Source organism: Anopheles bellator, chromosome 1 (assembly GCF_943735745.2).
Source record: "Anopheles bellator chromosome 1, idAnoBellAS_SP24_06.2, whole genome shotgun sequence".
NCBI lineage: Eukaryota > Metazoa > Arthropoda > Insecta > Diptera > Culicidae > Anopheles > Anopheles bellator.
Window position 1 is genome coordinate 16,802,203 of NC_071285.1, and position 18,155 is coordinate 16,820,357.

General features: G+C 51.5%; 2 protein-coding genes and 1 non-coding gene across 5 annotated transcripts; 1 reads left to right on the forward strand and 2 right to left on the reverse strand.

Moving 5' to 3' along the window:
• The first annotated feature begins 343 nt into the window (after positions 1-343).
• Positions 344-2,583, forward strand: LOC131205261 (U3 small nucleolar RNA-associated protein 25 homolog). The gene has a single exon (XM_058197286.1). The coding sequence runs from the start codon at positions 358-360 to the stop codon at positions 2,581-2,583; it is 2,226 nt and encodes a 741-aa protein (XP_058053269.1). The 5' UTR covers positions 344-357.
• A 138-nt stretch (positions 2,584-2,721) lies between these two features.
• Trnan-guu (transfer RNA asparagine (anticodon GUU)) lies at positions 2,722-2,795 on the reverse strand. Its single transcript has one exon. It is a non-coding gene; the product is annotated as a tRNA-Asn (tRNA).
• Positions 2,796-2,940: 145 nt separating this feature from the next.
• LOC131205262 (long-chain-fatty-acid--CoA ligase 1) lies at positions 2,941-17,515 on the reverse strand. Of its 3 annotated transcripts, none has more exons than XM_058197287.1 (8): positions 17,016-17,515; positions 14,224-14,378; positions 6,984-7,157; positions 6,619-6,905; positions 5,650-6,546; positions 5,351-5,579; positions 5,102-5,275; positions 2,941-5,028 (listed from the first exon to the last, which is right to left on the reverse strand). In XM_058197287.1, exons 1-8 carry the CDS (start codon positions 17,092-17,094, stop codon positions 4,891-4,893), a joined length of 2,133 nt encoding a protein of 710 aa, XP_058053270.1. In that variant the 5' UTR covers positions 17,095-17,515; the 3' UTR covers positions 2,941-4,890. The 3 variants fall into 3 exon arrangements, with proteins under 3 accessions (XP_058053270.1, XP_058053271.1, XP_058053272.1); XM_058197288.1 differs by lacking the exon at positions 17,016-17,515 and adding an exon at positions 15,437-15,570; XM_058197289.1 differs by lacking the exons at positions 14,224-14,378; positions 17,016-17,515 and adding an exon at positions 11,366-11,488.
• Between the last annotated feature and the right edge of the window lie 640 nt (positions 17,516-18,155).

Here is an 18,155-nt window from a genome sequence, read left to right on the forward strand (position 1 = left end):
AACCCCTTTTATCTGGGTCTGGCTAAATCTGACCGGTTCAAAATGTTGACGTTTCCGAAAGGAATTGTCACGTGCGCTGTCAATTCGGAAAACACGCGGATTTGCGGTTTGTTGTTGTTTTGTGTTCGACGTGCGTTTGTAAAAATGAAAAACCGGCGTTCAAATTCCCGGGCGAAAGGTGGTCTTTTTCGAACGAAGGGAATGAAAAAGAAGCTGAAAAAGCAACAAGCCGACCGTCTGCCACCCTCGAGGCAGAAGAAAAACCAGAAACACATCGAACGGGCCCGGGAAGCGGTCGAGACACAGAAGCGACAGATCCAGACCGAACAGAGGTACCGCAATGAAGTGAATGCACCGATGGAGTACCAGTTTAGCGATTCCGATATCGAACCGGAAGCGATCGATGACGGTGCGTTCGAGAGTCTGATGCGGACGTTCGGCACCAACAGAAAGGCGGGGGTCAGTGAGTACAGCGAGGATGAAGAGCAATCGGATGAGGCTGGCAGTGATTCAGAAATGCAATCCGCTGCATCGGATGTCGAATCCAGTGGCAACGGAAGCAGCGAAGACGAAGACACTGCGGACGAGGGCGAGCAAAGCGCAAGCGAAGTAGAGGACGAAGAGGAAGCTCTTGGCGACGAAGAAGGTTCGGACAACGCAGACGCCGACGATGACTCGGATGCTGACGAGGACAGCGATGATGCGCCTCCGGAAGACGATGCTGCCGGCGATGATAGTGCAATATCGTCGGAAGAGGAAGACAACGCGGCGTCAGTGGCCGACCCGTACATGATGCACACCGCCTTCAACATAAGCCCCGCGATGGTGGAATCGTTGGCGGCCGATCCGGTAGTTACCGAAGGCAAAGGAATTCGCTACGGATCGCTAGGAACCATTTACGTGGATATTCCGAAGGCTGGCCACGTCCGGGCGAAATGCGCACCGACCGGAATCTACGACAAAGAAACGTACGCCCGCCCTGGAAGTCTTCCCATTGCGCCCGATGTGGCGAAACCCGTCGATTGGTCCGAGTTGCACGTGAAGGCGAAGATTGCTCGAAACTTATCGGAATCGCCGGATGCGCTGGAGCGCGAAGTGTTTTCGATTCTCAACAACTATCAGGACTTGCTGTTTACTCGGCGTACCTTCGAGAACGCCGAAAAGCTCCGGTTCGCATACTGCCTGCACACGCTCAATCACGTGCTGAAAGCGGTGACAAAGATTCAGCACCACAACCTCAAGCTGGCGGCGGCACAACCAAAGCCCACCAAACGATCGAGACGCCAGAAGCGGAAAGAAGTGACCGCTGTTCCGGGTACCAAGGAGTACCGCGATCAGGGCTTGGTGCGCCCGAAGGTACTGATCATTGTCCCGTTCCGGCAGTCGGCATTGCTGATTGTGAACCTGCTGAGGGCACTGTTTGCCGGCGATGATGGGAAAGCGGTCACAAACTATAAGCGGTTCACGGACGAGTACGGCGGCGAACAGGGGTCCCTGTACTTCCCACAGCTGAACCGGAAACCGGAGGACTACGAGCAAACGTTTGCGGGTAACATCGACGATAACTTCCGCATCGGAATTGCCTTCAACCGGTCGTCGATGAAGCTGTACACCCGGTACTACACCTCGGACTTGATCATTGCGTCGCCGCTCGGTGTGCGGATGACGATCGGTGCCGAGGGGGAGGCGGACCGTGACTTCGATTTCCTGTCCAGCATCGAGCTGCTGATCATCGATCAGGCGGAGGTGTGCTACGCGCAAAACTGGGACCACGTCCTGCACGTGTTGGACCACCTTCACCGGCAGCCGAAAAGTGCGGAAAATACGGATTTCTCCCGTGTCCGTGATTGGGCCCTGAACGGGTGGTCCCGGTTCTACCGCCAGACGGTGCTGATCTCGTCGCTCGAGCTGCCCGAGTACCGGTCGCTGTTTGGGAAACATTTCAACAACTACCGAGGGAAGGCGAGGACCGTGGGCAGTCGTGTCGAGCATGGCAGCATCAAGCACGTGGTGGTGCGAGTTCCGCAAAGTTTCCAGCGGGTCGAGGCGACCTCGCTCGAGGGACAGAGCAATGCACGGTTTGCGCACTTTGTCAGCGTGATTCTACCCCAGGCCCGTAGCTTGACAATGGCCCGGTGCCTCATTTACGTGCCGAGCTATTTCGATTACGTCCGGTTACGGAACTACTTCAAGAAGGAGGAGATGAGCTTCACACAAATTTGCGAGTACACGTCGGATGCGAAGATTGCCCGCGCCCGGGACATGTTCTTCCATGGCAGTAAACACTTTCTGCTCTACTCCGAGCGGTCACACTTCTTCCGCCGGCACCGCATCAAGGGCATCCGGCATCTCATCATGTACGGTCCACCGGTGTATCCGCAGTTTTACTCCGAAATGGTTAACCTGATGGCGAACGAGTACCAGAACCTGAAGGACGGCGTCGATCCGGCCTCGATGACCGTGACGGTGCTCTTTACGAAGTACGATTCGTACTATTTGTCCGCGATACTGGGCATGGAGCGTGCCCGCTCTATTCTACAGGCAACCAAATCGGTGCATCGCCTAACGACGGACACCAAATAACCGTGCCGCGAATAAAACAGCAGAAATGAAACGAAAATCTTTTATGCTTTTTATTACTTCATAAATACGAAAAGCTCTTTAATGTGCTGGGAGCTGTAAGAACATTTGTTAGCATAAAAAAAAGGAAAAAAGATCGTCCGCCCCCGGGTGGACTCGAACCACCAACCTTTCGGTTAACAGCCGAACGCGCTAACCGATTGCGCCACGAAGGCTTCTTGACAGCGTAGCTATGAATACGGTATATGAAGCCGACAAAACGAAACAAAAGATGCGAATGCCACTGTTTTAAAAATAGATTGGCCGCCTCGCTGGCAAGGTTTGGATTCGGTTTCTTTCCCCAAAATAAGCGACGGCACTTTTAACTACCTTCAACTAACTAATAATAATTTTATTGTAAGTTTTGATCTAAGTATAGGCGGCCCAGTAATAAAAAGTTGTGTTGCTTTTTTTGCTTCATTTGTTTGGTAATTTAATTTGCGTTCATTATTCTCAATAGGTTTGTGTTTTTGTGTTGGTTGGTTTAGTTGTGAGTTTTGGTTTTCGTTTTTGGATGCGACGCCATTGGTTTGTCCTCTCTGGGTTAGTAGTTCAACTAATACGCCTGCTTCGGGTTACTTCACATTCTGCGGCACCTTCCCCATTAGTAGAATCCAGCGATCCGCTAGATCATTTAAATACACACTCGTTTTCACTTTAAGCACTCAGCCTACAATTTTCACTAACATTTGCCCGCACCCTCATTCCACTACGTCGCCCGAAACATCCTTATTAAGACGAGGACACAATAGTAACTCACTGTTAACCCCCTTTGCTTCGATTGCAATGATAATGCCGGACGACGATGATGGTTTTTAGGGGTCTCTCTTCCCGTTCGATTCGTGTGACATTAAGTGCTGCAGATACTTTATATACTTTTTAACGATTTCAATTTAACCTATACCTCCCCACTAATGATCCCACCGGCCACTACAGAGAGAAAAAGAGTGTTCTTCTTTCTGAAGTTCGGTACTCGATTATCAATTGGTTTTAAGTTTGTTGTCCTCCCTTTCTGCAGTCAGTTGGTTTTCTACCGATTTGAAATAGGTAAAATGTGACTGAAATGTCTGACGATACAATTTGTAACCCCCCTAATAATTTAACCAACGCCGCTAACCTTACGCCACTTCCGTGTGTACCGCGGCCCTCGATAATATAATTGCTCTAAGTGCTGCTGCCATGAAACGAGCTGAACGGAAACTATAAAAGAAGGCTAGTCTACTGACGGCAACTTATTATGCCCGTGTGTCCATGCATTTCGTTCCGGCGTACACGCTCTCTATACGTAAATATTGTCTCACTAACCACTCGCACCTCCCACCGGTCAGTCGGCATGGAGTGAATGATAATAAATTAGGTTTAGTGTCGAGGAGTTGCTGTGAGCCAAGACGTCTCAATTCGCGATATTTAAGAATTTGCAATATGACTAGACTTTATCGAAACAATGATAAGTACCACCTCTTCTCAGTAGCAGCACTCGGCGCAGATATCCCCGCCCCAGCAATAAGCTGCTTCCGCGGCGCGTTTGGTCAGGTGGTTTTGTGGCCAACCCTTTTTTTTGCCCAACATTTGATTATTATTTGATAAAAAGCTGCAGCAGCCAGCCCAGCAGCAATAGGCCATCGCGATGCGCGCACTAGTTCCTTGTGGTACGATTGGACAAGTTTCGATTTGGAATTCCACCGTTTCGTGAGTAAATGAATGAAGAGGACAATTTGCTCTACGTTGCTAAAAGGTAACATGAATGCGAATCTTCTTTGTTTTGCTAGCTTGCGCAGTTGCGTTGTAGCGTCTACTTAATTTGGGTTTATGTTATCACACCTTCCCGTTGCTTCATAAGAACTGCTCGTGTGTAGAGTGTGTAAAGAATTGACAGAATTCTAGCCGTGTTAGTATACCCTTTAAGAAACCATCCTGCTACGAGACGACCACTTTTAACACCTCAGCAGCAACGCCAAACGAGCCAAAAGTCTCGATTGAGTCACCGTGCTGCTTATTAGTGCGCGGCTGGTGTAATGTGGACCGAGAAAAGCGACTGCCAAAAAGCCATTCAAGGAACCAAGGAAAGGAGGAAAAAGTAGGGCATTTGGTTCATTCGTTTCTCGCGATCGCTATCGCGCAACTGTAGCTGTCCCTTTGTCGAACAATCCCCACCCGACAATGCATGTGCTAAACCAGAGAAAAACGAGTTCAGTTCTTAAGTAACGATCGAAACACTTCTAATTAGCGATGACCGCGACACCGCTGCGCGGTTGGCTCGACTGGCGCCGTTCAGTCAAGGTGTTTGTACATGTCGTCCAGCTGGGGCGCGAAGTAGCTTCGGATCTGTGGCCGCCGGGATTTGAACGTCGGTGTCAGCAGCCCGTTCTGCACCGAGAACGGGTCCGGATGAAGGTAAATGTCTTTGACCTGTGTGGAAGTGGATTCGTATTAGATTAGATTCGGTTGATTCGTCGAACTCGTGGGGCGCGTTGGTCCTTGCCTGTTCGAAAGACTTCAGCCCAAACTCCTTGCCCCAGAGGATCATGTCGTTCAGGATGAGCTGCTTCACGTCCGGGTTATTGCACAGCACGCTCAGCGTTCCGGGAATGTTGTTCTCCTGGGCCCAGCTCTTGATGACTTCCACATCCGGCACCACTATCGCCACTATGCAGCTCTGTTTTACCGGATATCCAGAGAGATCGATTAATGTCACCATCACCAACCAACAAGGCCCTCTAGCGCCACACACCTTTAAGCTTTCACCGTGCACAAACACCTGCTCGACGTACTGGCTGCGGATGTACGCGTTTTCGATCTTCTCCGGCACAATGTACTCGCCCTGGCTCAGCTTGAAGATGTGCTTCTTGCGATCGATCACCTTCAGCGTTCCGTTCGGGAGCCACTGGCCAATGTCGCCCGTATGGTGCCACCCATCGGTATCGATCGATTCGGCCGTACGCTGCGGATCTTTCAGGTATCTGTGTGAAAAAGAGCAAGGGTCTCCAATCACTTCACGGCCTCGAAACGCCAACTCCGAGCGAGTCTTACCCGATGAACACATTCGCTCCCTTGACGCAAATTTCACCCTGCTGCTGCGAAGCGTAGTACTCCATTTCCGGCACGTCGACCAGTTTGATGGCGTTACAGGCGACCGGCGGGCCGACGTGTCCGGCCACAAAGTCACCCTGTACCGTGAGCGTGATCGGTGCCGTACACTCGGTCTGCCCGTATCCTTCGCAGATGAGACACCCGAGAGCGGCCCGGGAGAACGATAGTACGGCCGTGGAGAGCGGGGCCGAACCGACCACCATCAGACGGAGGCGGCCCCCGAAACCGTCCTGTATTTTCCGGAACACCAGCTTATCCCAGATGGAGTTCTTCCGGACGATGCCCCGCTTGATTTCGGCCTCCTTCGAGCTGAGCGCCATGCTGAGGAGTAGCTTCTTGACGGACGATCGGGCCACTTCGGCGTACACTTTATCATACACCCGGTTGAGCAGCCGCGGAACGGCTGGCATCAGCGTCGGTTTGAGGGCCTTCAGGTCGTTGGTCAGCTCTTTGATGTCGCCCGAGAAGTAACCGACCGAACCGCCCATATAGAACACTCCGTTTTCGCAGCACCGTTCGAGCATGTGCGCGAGCGGCAGGAAGGATACCATTACGTCACCGACTCGTGGCCGGTGGATACCGAGCTGTAGCAACACACCGGTCACACCGGACAGCACGTTTTCGTGGGTTAGCATCACACCCTTCGGATTGCCGGTCGTACCGGAAGTGTAGCACACCGTGCACAGGTCGGACGCCTTCGGTTCCAGCTCCGGGTAGTCGTTGATGGCGCCCAGCTTCTCGACCTCGTCGAACGTGTGCACGTCCACTCCGACGTTCTTCGCACGCTGCAGAGTCGCCGGACGTACCTCTTTGATGACCACAATCTTGCGGAGCGATCTGTGCGGGAGAAATGAAATCAATTTAGCGGGCGGGAAGGCCGAGGGCGATTGTCCTTGGACTAACACTTACCTCGAGGGCTTATCGAGCAACTGGTTCACCTTCTTGTCGTCTTCCACCACAACGACCTGCATCTCCGTCTGCTCGACGATGAACGCACACGCGTCGGGCCCGAGCGTGTCGTACAGAGGAACGACGACCAGCGAGTAGCAGTAGCATCCCTGCTCGAACAGGATCCACTCTGGACGGTTCTGCGAGTAGATGCCGATGAAGGTGGCGGGTCCGGGCCGCAGGCCCAGTGAGATCAGCCCGGAGCCGAAGTTTTTCGCGCGCAGCAGCGTCTCGTTGAAGTTCATCCACTGAAACCGGAAAGGAAGGGATGGTCAGTAGCTGGATCTTGGAGCTATTTGGGGGACCACTCCCGACTCGATCGTTACCTGATATGGTGACTGCAGATTGTCTCGCCATCCCAAGCACGGCCCATTGTTGGACGCGTGGGAACCCTTGCGGAAGGACTGGTACAGTGTTCGCACGTCATCCTCGAGGCAGCTGACGAACTTGCCGTCCTTCGCCTCTTTGTAGAACTTTGAGACGTGTATCTGTTCCGGTCCCTGAAGGTGTGCAAGGAGAAGAGAATCATTAGATCACATGACCCCGAACGGCTCATTGCACGTGAAAGGTGGTCGCCATTTTCAACGCCAAGTGTTAAACATTTCAGCAGATCATTAATATTCACCGCGCTTCGCTTAGAATGGGTTTCCGCTGAGCATAGGGTGAGCTACACATTTTAGCTCGTAACTCATCTTCGGGCCCGCCCGTCGTCACCAGGATGGCACGGGTGCGTCCCATTTCCACGAGCGATTAAGAATGATTTGTGGGGATCCAAAATTGCAATTCAAAACGCGCCCCTCTAGGTTCGCCGTGCTCTTTCGGGGCCATTTTAGAAAAATTACCTCATCCACTTTGAAACCTGGGGGGTTCTGGCCTATGGTCCTGCGAAGGCGATCGTGGCGGCCCCGATCGTGCAGTGATCGGAAAGAAATAGCGCCCTGCCCCCACACGAGAGACGCGCGTTTGTGTGTCCTCCAAATGTTTTTCTATGCGTTGTTGTTTATTATAGAATAAAAAAGTAACACAACGAGGCCATAAATTCAGTTGCTGCACGGGCGGGGCCACCCCGAAGTGGACCATTTTGTTTTCACAAAACGTGCACAATCCTTTACGCTCGCGTCATCACAAAAAGCACGAAGCTGTAGAGAAGGCAAATTTATGGCCCCAGATGGAGGGGACCCATGTTTATAGCTTAAAAGGCCGGCTGGACAGCGAGAAGCATTGGAGAGGTTCTGTGATCGGTGTGTTGTCCTCCCGCTTGTTTCTATGGTGCACTTGGTGGATGCACTTCAGAAATATCTACGCATTCATCTGACTTGGCGTTGGTGGGCCCGTGCAGGCAAAATTTAGCGACGATCGTAACGATCCTCGCAATCGCGATCTAAACCTTTAAATCAACCTTCACGCGTCGGTGGCAGATGAATGGGAAGGGTGATGCCATCTTGTGGGACATTAACAAGCTGAATCAAACGGATGTTCATGTTCAGGTGAATTGACCGATGTATTTAAACTCCGACCGTCGGTGGAGTTACCACCACAGATGTTTCAAATTACTGTTTACGATCGAAATGGTGCCTCCCGTTTGTTAGCCATCCCCAACGACCTATTTATTATTTTTACATTATTTTTTTATGTTTCATCTGTTCGTCTGCTCGCTCCGGTTACAAATCATCCGGGGTCCAGGGGTCCCCGGGGTGTATGCCAGGTGGCCCGTGAAAAAACATAATTCGAACCCCAGCTGGGCGGCGGTACGCTGTGAAGATTCTCGAACTCAAACCCGGTATTTAAAGCGTGACGTTGGGTCGTTATTTTTCACGCCACTCTGTGTCGGACACTAAAAATAGTGCCAACCGGCGGTTAGGGAAAAGACATTTTTCATAATTTTCACCAATCGATGGCGTCATCATCAGGGGGAAACCGTTTCAAGTTCACGGTACCACGGTGCGGTAGGAACCACAGGAACTCATTAGGTATTCCATCATCGAAGCTAGTGGCGTACGTGTAGGTGGTCGGTAGTAAGAAATAGCTTGGATGCCGTACCGAAAATAAGCTGCCGCCCGTCTTCCGGATGCACGGCCACACCGCTTCACGGTCACGGCGGCCGGCCAGGCCAGTGGGTGGGTGGCGTGCCAATGAAAACCCCCGAAAAAACCTCTTCTTGTAGTTTCAAAGTTCAAGTTCAAACGATCGTTGTCGGGCGTCTGATGAGTGCGCGGCGGGCGCCAGTCGCTCGCCGATCGATCAACGAACACACCTCGATTCCACTTCGTCGGGTGGGACTATTTTGAGGATCGAACCGATTCCGATGAGCATCTGATCAGCGCACCGGTTCGGTTCCTAATAAAGCCGAGGAAGCAACCGTAGTAGCCGTTGATTTATGGACTCCACGCTCTTTGAAGACGATCCGCGTTCAATCACCACACAACTCAGCGAAAGTCCAAAGAAAACATAAACACCAGCAGAGGCCACCGTGAAGGGCGGCGGTGAAGTGTGCATTTTGTGTGCAGCGAAAAAGTGGCAAAAATAACTTTGGAAAAATAAATAACCCAACGTTTGCACACCGTTTGTTGCAAAGAAAAATAAATCGATTTACGCAAATTCGGGCAACCGTCACTAGTGACGTTCGGTGAGCCCTCAATGACAGCTGGGCGAAAACATCCTAGTAGACTTGTGCGGTACCTCTTGGCAGTTTCTGATCCCCCCTCCAACCCCCAAAAGTGGAATCCATCAAACAGTTCGCGGTGCATCAACATTGTATCGTGCGAAAAACCGTTGCACGAGCTACAAATCAAATTAATACGCCATTTTCCGTTACAACGAACACGCCGTTAGAGAGGGCCCCCACAAAGCCCTGTTGCCGCCGCGGTAATTATGTAAAATTAGTGTTAACAAAGTCTGGCCGAAAAAAAGGACGAACCAACGAACGCCCGGGGCAACCAGAACCAGAAGGTAATAAATTACCTTCGCAACAAATGTAATGCCCAGGACACGACGACCCGCCGTGGTATAATTTACTGTCAAGGTCTCCCGTACCGCAGCACGAAGGATCGGTCCACAACCGCTTGCCGGACGGCCGAACGGTCAGCAGAGTGCTCGTGAGATGTGATTGACAGAAGAATTCAACCTCTGGCGGTGCTCTGCTTCGTTGGTCGGAATCGAACCCATCGCCGATGCGCGCAGCTTCTTCGCGACACAACACACCGGCCCGACTTCGTGGTCACCTTTTACTGAGGGATGACGATTAATGAGCAACGAAATTAGCGACATGACACAGTGCGTCTCCCCAGGACCAGGAGAGCTTACCTGCAGGTGTGATGACTAATTTTCCCTCACCCACCCGGCACGAGTTCTCGACACTCGTCCGTGTTCGAGATCCTTCCGAAGAGAGAGACCTTGTGCATTGTCATCACATGTTATCGCAGCAGCAGCACGGGACCAACGTTAGTGAAAAAGGTCACGAGTGTCAGCAGCAGAGCGGCATGTCCATCACGCGCCACCGTGAAAAGTGAGCCATTTCCGCGGCTCTCACTTTAGGACTTGTTGTTTGTTTTTATGCCCGAACGTGCGCCCGACCCGACTTGGCGATCCTCCCCGGTCGGTCACGGGTCTCTTCGGTTCGGACCGTTCGCCGCCAGCCACAAAGGGACTAGCGCGCGCGCGCTTCGTTGCGGTTGTCGCAACATTTTCCACCTGTTCCCCAACCCGGGGAGGGGATGGCGGCGTGGACAGTAAAGGGTTGCCGACTATTCTCCGATAGCGCAGAAAAGACGGACATTAATTAAAATGCCGCCCCATTGGCTGAGAGCGCATGATGTGCAGTCACAGTGTTGTGGCCATTTGTTGGGAAATCGTGTGCCCTGCGAGAGATGCAAACCAGCGCCAAATGGTATTGAGTCGTCTGTTCGGCATGCCCCGTTCCGATGGGTGGGTAAATTATAAAAATTGTTGTCAAGTCCTGCGACGACCACCGGTTGCACCAGCTGACCGGATTGAGAGCCGCGCCGCCCGGTAGGGAAATGTATCAAAATAATTGCACCATTTACTACATTACTAACTCAAAATGGCGTTGACTCAGTCCCAGTGACAAACGGCTAATTATACCGCCAATCAGTGATATTTCACCGAGCCGGTGCATCGGCCTTGGCATTATCGAGCAATGATCTGGCCATCCCCAGCCAGGATCTGCAGGATCTCGATCTACCGGAGCGATTAAAAGGTCGTGATATCCGCACAACAGCAGCAGCGCGCCCAATAAAACGATTGTTTTTTTCAAATCGCTTTTTAATTTCGGTTTACATTTAATTATGTTTTCCGCAAAAACAGCGCCATTCAAAGGGGTGGCCACCACCATACTCATTCGATGGCATTAGGTTTCATTGGGGGGACTATTTTGCTCTAATTACGCGACACGCTGATACTCGTCCCTGTGGAATGCTGTTCCCATTTTAAATACCAACAGGCGTGTAATTTCGATACCCATTGCTCTATACGGGAGAAGCCTTGAGCCGGTCGGCTTAATTATCCGTGGCCACGGACTGTTGTGGTTTCTGTTTTCGACCATTTTTCACGCACCACCGAACGGGTGGAGGTTACCGGAATTTTTAGCCACCAAAAAAGAGAAGGGTGTAGGGCGTTGTAGGGTTGAGTGAAGCTGAAAATCTAGCACAAATTGAGCGCACAAAGCGCGGCGAGGGACCCCTGTTGTTACCTTGAGAATGTCACTTTGGAAGCTGGGATTTATCGGTAATCGCACTGGTTCCTGGGAGCCACAGCATGACATTTTGATGCCGTGTTGGCGATGCCCGCCGACCGCAAGAAAGAGAGAGAGAGAGAGAGACAGCGAGCGAGAAACTCCGAGTGACGATCGTACGTCTAGCGGGACGTTTTTGGGGCCGTTGCCAAGCTTCTTGTTCTTCTGCGAGGCCGAAACGACGTGGCCGGACTCTCTAGCTGACCACTCTGCGTTAAATTGCAGTCACTAAGGACGATTCACCTGCCCAGTACACTTTACGCATCCAATATCCTTGGCCTTAAAATTTACCAACTACAACTCATCGCGGCCATCGCATCATCACCGCCGGTGCGGGTTCGTTAGAGGTGGTGGTGGGGTGCGCCGATCCACCCGGTCTCACCCGGTCATGGATGGATCATAATAATTTTTCACCTAATTCACTCTCCGTGATGTGGCCGCCGATCCACTTAATCCGCCCCGCCGGCCCTTGGTGCTCCCGGGTTTTACCGCCCGCGTATCCTGCGGGCCACGGAGCCCGGTTGACGCGCCGCTACAACACACACTCCTATTATTTGTCGCTGCTATTTTAAACTGAACCGCAGGTGCTGCTACTGGTGCCGCGAGTGAGAAACACAAAAATAGTAGCGTAGAATTGTGCGGGAAAAATTGAGCCAACAGATGTAACCACCACCGCCGTCAGCAACGCACGGCCGCAAGGAGTTAGTTTTGCTATTTATTCTCGCGCACCGCACTAATAACGCGCGAGAATTGGGCCCTGCCACCGAAGGCGATAGGAGATCGAACTGTGTTGATTACTGAAAGGACACTTCCTTATCCAGACACGAAGAGAGCCCCAAGAAAGCGTTGGAGACGAAGCACTGACCGATCGACCGAGCGAAGCGGAAACTCAAGACACTCGAAACACATCCACCGACGACGACGTCTTCTAGTTCACTGACCAAAAAACTGACCACCGAAGAAGACGATCGGTGGTGGCGCAGCATCGCGCACACACGAGATCACACGAGAGAAACATGCGCGCCGTGATCTCTCTCACGCAGCTTAGGGGGTTGAAACTGCTTAGGGGCGCGCAAGGAACGTGCCATCTGCTCCCCTGCGGCGCACGATGAGTTAGGGGTGTTGACGTGCGCCCCACAGGTCTGGTGGCCGTGCCGGGAAGATATGGATTTTCAAGTGGATTGATGGGCAAAATGCCGATGTATTGAGGCAGCGCAACTGATATGCGTAAGCAAGCCAACGAGAGCACCCAGGGGATGATGCAACAAAATTGCCCAACGAAAGGATGGACGGCTGACGAAAGACAAACTTGCGAGAACTTGTGAAACTAATGACGACACCCCGGTTCTATCGAATTTCATATTAATGTCGCATCGAGAACGAAGGGGAACACGTTTTTTTTATGCAAACGAGAATGTGTATATTTCGATTCCCACCGGTGATCGACTAGCGGCGATTAGTGGCCGGCTCGTGTCTGGTTTAATTTGCCTAACACTCCATCGAATTACTCCGCAGGGGATTAATGTAATGTCCGTCGTAAATTGCCCCGGAAGACCCGGTCCGTCAGGATGAAGCGCAAGGAAACACGCAAGCTTTGAGTATCGATTCTCTACCCCAAACCGGCAGCGAGCTAATAACCGATGGAGAGCGACTGCACCATAAAACGGGCCACGATCGACCATTAAGCCACCGCCGCCGATCGTTTCATTTTCCGTACGTACACATTCCCACTGCGGTAAACAAACACACCAGTTGTTGCAAGCGCCCGAAGTAGTCCTGCGCGCCCTCTCGGGAAACCGATCGTTTGTTTGGCAGGCGCAGCGCCAAAGCTGCTGGCAGGCGGCCCAGCGAGAAGGCACTTATTCTTCGTGCGCCACGCGGCCAGTGGCGTCCTAGGGCTAGTGTGGTGTATTTATAGAAGAATTAATAAAATCAACATCATTGACGGCCGTTTCCATTTTCCGCCTTTCCCCGTCCGATACTTAACCGTGGCGAACGCGGGCCGGCACTCTCCGCAGCCTGTGTGTTATCGCGTAAATATTTAATTCTTTGTTTCTGCGTAATCCGAAGGCATCCAGCTGTCGCTTTAGCTGTGCGATACGATGCAAAAATGCAAACTTGGCACCTCCGGAGTCTGGAGCGAAACCAAGATTCGTTTGTTTGAAATGTGCTTCCGCTGAAACACCAGGCGCCTCCATCGGGAATGTTGTTATTCAATCGGCTACGTACGGGTTGTTGCAAATGCGAAAAATTTTGCGGAAGATCCCGCGTGATGGTCTTTTCCTTATTTCGATGGTTCAAGGCGATAATTAATCATCAGACAGTGGCAGACAGTAGACGCGCCGGAGTGAGTTCTTCCATTCAACAAAAAATGAAACACTCCCTGGCGCGCGCTATTGACCAACTGCTGCGTGAATTCCCATCGCGCCCGTGTGTACCGTTTCCCCTTTTTCACGTCCTATAATTAGCTGATAGCAAATTTTTCCGAAACACAACGCAAACAACTATCCACTACTGCCGCAACCAGCACCACCATCAGCATCTACACAACGGCCGTCTGCTGAACTCGCCCTCGCTGACAAGATTCTATTTATGATGCGCACATTGCGCTCCGTCTATTCGGAACGCTGCTGCTGATGATGGTATCCCGACGACGATATTAAAACCGAAAGCTCCTCTGCTGCCACGGCTCTTCCGAGTGACGCCGCCACCCCGAGAGCGACATTTCCCTGACGACGCTACGTCATCGATCGATCATGTGCACCCGTGACGGCGACACCGTAAACAAAAAAGCTAAAAACAGTCGCGTTACTTACGTCTTCTATTGGACATTGGTTATCTAGAGGCACTAGCGGTTTGTCCGGCACTGGTCGGGTCGACAAGTAGTAGGCTGTGCCGGCGGCGAGAGCCGTCAGGGCGACGGCACCGGCCGTACCTCCGACGCACTGTAGGCTCTCCTCGATCTCATCAACTGTGAACGGAAGGGAAATAAGAAACCGGTGACGGATTAACTTTGATTCGATTGCCTGGTGATGCTTTTGAAAGAAACCAATTTTAAGAAAAGCGCCCGAATGTAGGCAACAAGGAAGAATATCGCAAGCGGTTTTCGCGCGAGTCGAAGAAGCCAAGAACCGGTTCAGATCAATCGGTTCGTCTCAACCGGTACGTCTGGATTGGTTTTGGATTTCATGTGATGCCCGTCGATTATTGTTTCTTATTCACAATATTGTGACTATGCAGTGTTTGTAAATACGCTGACGTTATAAAATTAGAACTTTTCACATCCTAGTTTAAGGTGCAATCAATCTTCTCAACATTACTTTGTACGGCATTACGACTTGAGTTTATCAGCCAGCCAGGGCGCCGGAAAAAAATGGGGCACGATGCTGATAAGCAATTGAGGTTTATCAAAAATAAGCAAAGGTGCTGCCACTGTAGGGCCAGCACCTATACTCTCCGCCGTTATCAGCAAACCATCAACCGTCTCTCTCGAGCCATTGTGCAAAAAACACTCAATTCTCAAATGTGTTCGAGCATTACTCTTCGATTAATTGAACTCGCTTCTCTATCGATCAGTGATTGTTGCTCGCGCAAAACCAGAAACCGGTAACCACCTAGTGACCATGCTCAACAAATCGAAGCTGGTGACGATTATTAGAGCTAAGTGGTACACAGCTTCCCTTCCATGCGCGTGTACCGGTCATCAGCGCGTGCGGCACCGTTTAATGTATTCCTAACACGTGACTGAATCGAAATGCCACCAGCTGTCCGCTACTTAACCCAGCCGTAGCCATTCGGAGAAGTTTCGAAGACCCGGCACCGAGAGAGAGGTTAAACACGCCAACCAGTGGAAGTCAGCGCTGCTCTGTGTTTCAAGAAACACAAGACGTGTGAACTACCACCACCAACACCAAATGGACACGTTTCACACATCACGCCGATTGACGCGGAAGCGAAGGCACGATTTTCTACAAATGGACACAAATAAACACACAAACACACGGTGAGAAAAGGTAGACCATTTTTTACCCCAGCTTTTCACGATTTCCATCTCCGACGCGGTTTCTTGTTGGCTCTTCGATGCCGCTTAGAGGGGATGCGTTTACTTTCACTGATTCACTCTCTATGTTTCTCTTTTCGTTTCGTCGAGAGCAGCCGGCAGCAGGCACCCGCGTATTTGTTGGGTGGGAAGCTCAAGCACACACCTAAAATTGAGGACAAAATGCCGGCCAAAGGAAGGCGGCTTGGCCGAGCGCACGAGAGCGAAGAGTAAAGTGGAGCAATTAACACAAAAATATCACAGACTCCCCGGGAGCGTATGATGGCTCTTGGGTTTGACCACCAAGCCAGCCAGCCAGCACTGAGTACTGACCGTTGCGTACTGACGGCGCGAGGATTGCGCGGTTTCAAAACTATCGTCACACCACCGCGAGCACGCACTCCTCTCCTGCTTCTCTCGCTTCTGTTGGGGTGGTGCGCCGAGCCCGTTAGATAAGGAGTGTAATTTTTTGTGATTACAGCATTACTGCCCATCGGTTGCCCTTCACCCCTAGACGGCGGAAGGTGGTGCTCTAATACCCTGTTGTGTTTATAATTGTAACACCGGTAGCCGAGGTCACCACCGACAGAGAGAGAGAGCGCGCGCGGAAACGGTCCGATAACTGCCCCGGCTAGAAACGGGGACTGTCCATCAACCCGGGATCGTACTACGTCGTCGTGCAAGAACTGGCAAAAATCGCAAGTGCCAGCGTCGCTGCCAACGAAACATCAATCCATCCCCACCGCGATCATGTTGGTCGGTGTATTTTATGGGGACCCCTCACGAGGTGAACGATCTCAGATCGCGGGCGGCCAGGCACTTCCACTTCGCCCCGCTGTTTACAAACGCGTGAACGCGAACGCCATCGATAACAAATGATCGATGGGGAACTTGCGGATGGTGTGCCAGGCGCAATTTTTGGGAGATCACGATATTTTCAAACAGTTAATTTAAATTCCTCATTAGTGCAATTTTTATGGGCCATCAAATCGTTGTTCGTCACATTTATAACCTTGTCACATAAAAGGCCATCGCCGGGTGACCTTGAATTCTTTACCAAGATATCCCAAATAGTGAGTCCCCAGCGCGTAACTGATTCGGAATCGATTCGTGCTCATTCATTATTCAGCAGCGCATGATTCGGGCGCGATGACTTGACTACTTCCTGAGCCCCGGCTGCTGATTGCTGGATTTACGCAATCGTCGGGCGGCCAGGAACGGTGCAGGAATATAGCGAGGCTACGAAGAAACCAACGAAAATCTTTATCTTAACTGTCTTGGGAATAATTAGCACCGATTTCGTTCGTATGCGTGTTGCCTTCGCACAGTGTTGGAATTTGGCATCCAGGGGCCCGCCGTTTTTTTATGAGGCTCCAAAACCGAGTTGCCAAGCGCAGCACGCGAAGCCCCGGCTTTGCTACAAACGCCGTTATCTAATGCACCACACACCGGTGTGATACGGCGATCGAGATTGAGTTGTTTTAAATCCTGTGCTTAGGGTGGAATTAAACCGGGAAGGTCCTGCCATGGGTCATCACAAATCATCGGGGATCATGCTACGATACTTACAAAATCCTGTTGTATTAGACATGATGATGGTTGCTGCTTTAAACCACGCCGTTATATGGTTGCGAAATGCTGAGATCATTCACCGCGGGTTCCTTGCAGCTGCAGTTCAGTGGGTCACCAAGTGTCCTTGTCGTCTGGTATCGATTTCTTACACTCCCGTTGACCACTGAGAGAGTTTTTGGACCGATGACCTTCTCGCTGTAACACAGTCTTCACTTTTCTCTCCAACACTGTCAACACTGTTGCTGCCTGCCGTTTACTGAGTGCGCTCCGTCTGGCCAAGCATCCGGCTAGACTCGGGACCTTGCTGCGACTGCTTCCGGTACGGCCCGAGGCATGCTTCTTTTACATCGGCGTCCGCGGTCCGCGCTGTTGATCGTGACGACAAACGTCAAGCGATACTATTACTGCACTGTTGGGGACCACATTTTCCTACGCTCCGCACAATCTGCAGGCCGGTTGCACTTTGCTGTATGGCCGACGGATCACTGCAAACGAGATAAGCGACATTAACCCACTTTCTTATCGTGTGGCGGGACTCTGGCCCTTAGAGCAGTCCTCGAACGGCGAAGTGTCGTCTTGATGCTTTGTCTGCGGAACAGGTTCTTTCGGTCGATCGATCGTGTTCGCGTACAAAGAATCAACTGATCGCGCCTAGTAGTGCGATCGTGACACGATATCGAGCTCTCTTTATACGAGCACCAACACATGGCGCTATGTGGTGTGTTCCAGGCTGCAGTGACTCAACGAAGACAACCCGATCGTCACCGATCGGGAGCGCGAATAAAGAATGTTAACAATGCTGATCACATATCGCAGGGATTGCTACGTTGCACAAAATTCCGCACCGTCATCCGATAACGCGGGCACTCCGAAAAAGGGAGCACGCGTTTCTCGTGGGCCCAAATAAAGGCATTATTTGCTTGCCAGATCGGTGTAGAATAAATCGCTTCTACGAAGCGTGAGGACACACGTCTAACTAAAACTATTTACAACCGGACGACCCCCGTCGGTGTCCTTGAACGGGACGACAAGGATACTGCAACAAGGTTGCCTGTCACCAGACGGCGTGGAGCCGCTCTTGTGAACCTAACCGGCTGGTTGATTATGAATTTACCGAACCCCCTGACCAACGATGAT

Bases quoted from the DNA above. Each gene is read 5' to 3' on its own strand.
- LOC131205261 (XM_058197286.1), top strand. From the start codon at position 358: ATGGAGTACCAGTTTAGCGATTCCGATATCGAACCGGAAGCGATCGAT.
- LOC131205262 (XM_058197287.1), bottom strand. From the start codon at position 17,094: ATGATCTCAGCATTTCGCAACCATATAACGGCGTGGTTTAAAGCAGCA. The intron at 7,158-14,223 runs GTAAGTAACGCG...GCACACCTTCAG, and splicing joins ACCAATGTCCAATAGAAGAC to GGACCGGAACAGATACACGT. The intron at 6,906-6,983 runs GTAACGATCGAG...TTCCGGTTTCAG, and splicing joins ATCTGCAGTCACCATATCAG to TGGATGAACTTCAACGAGAC.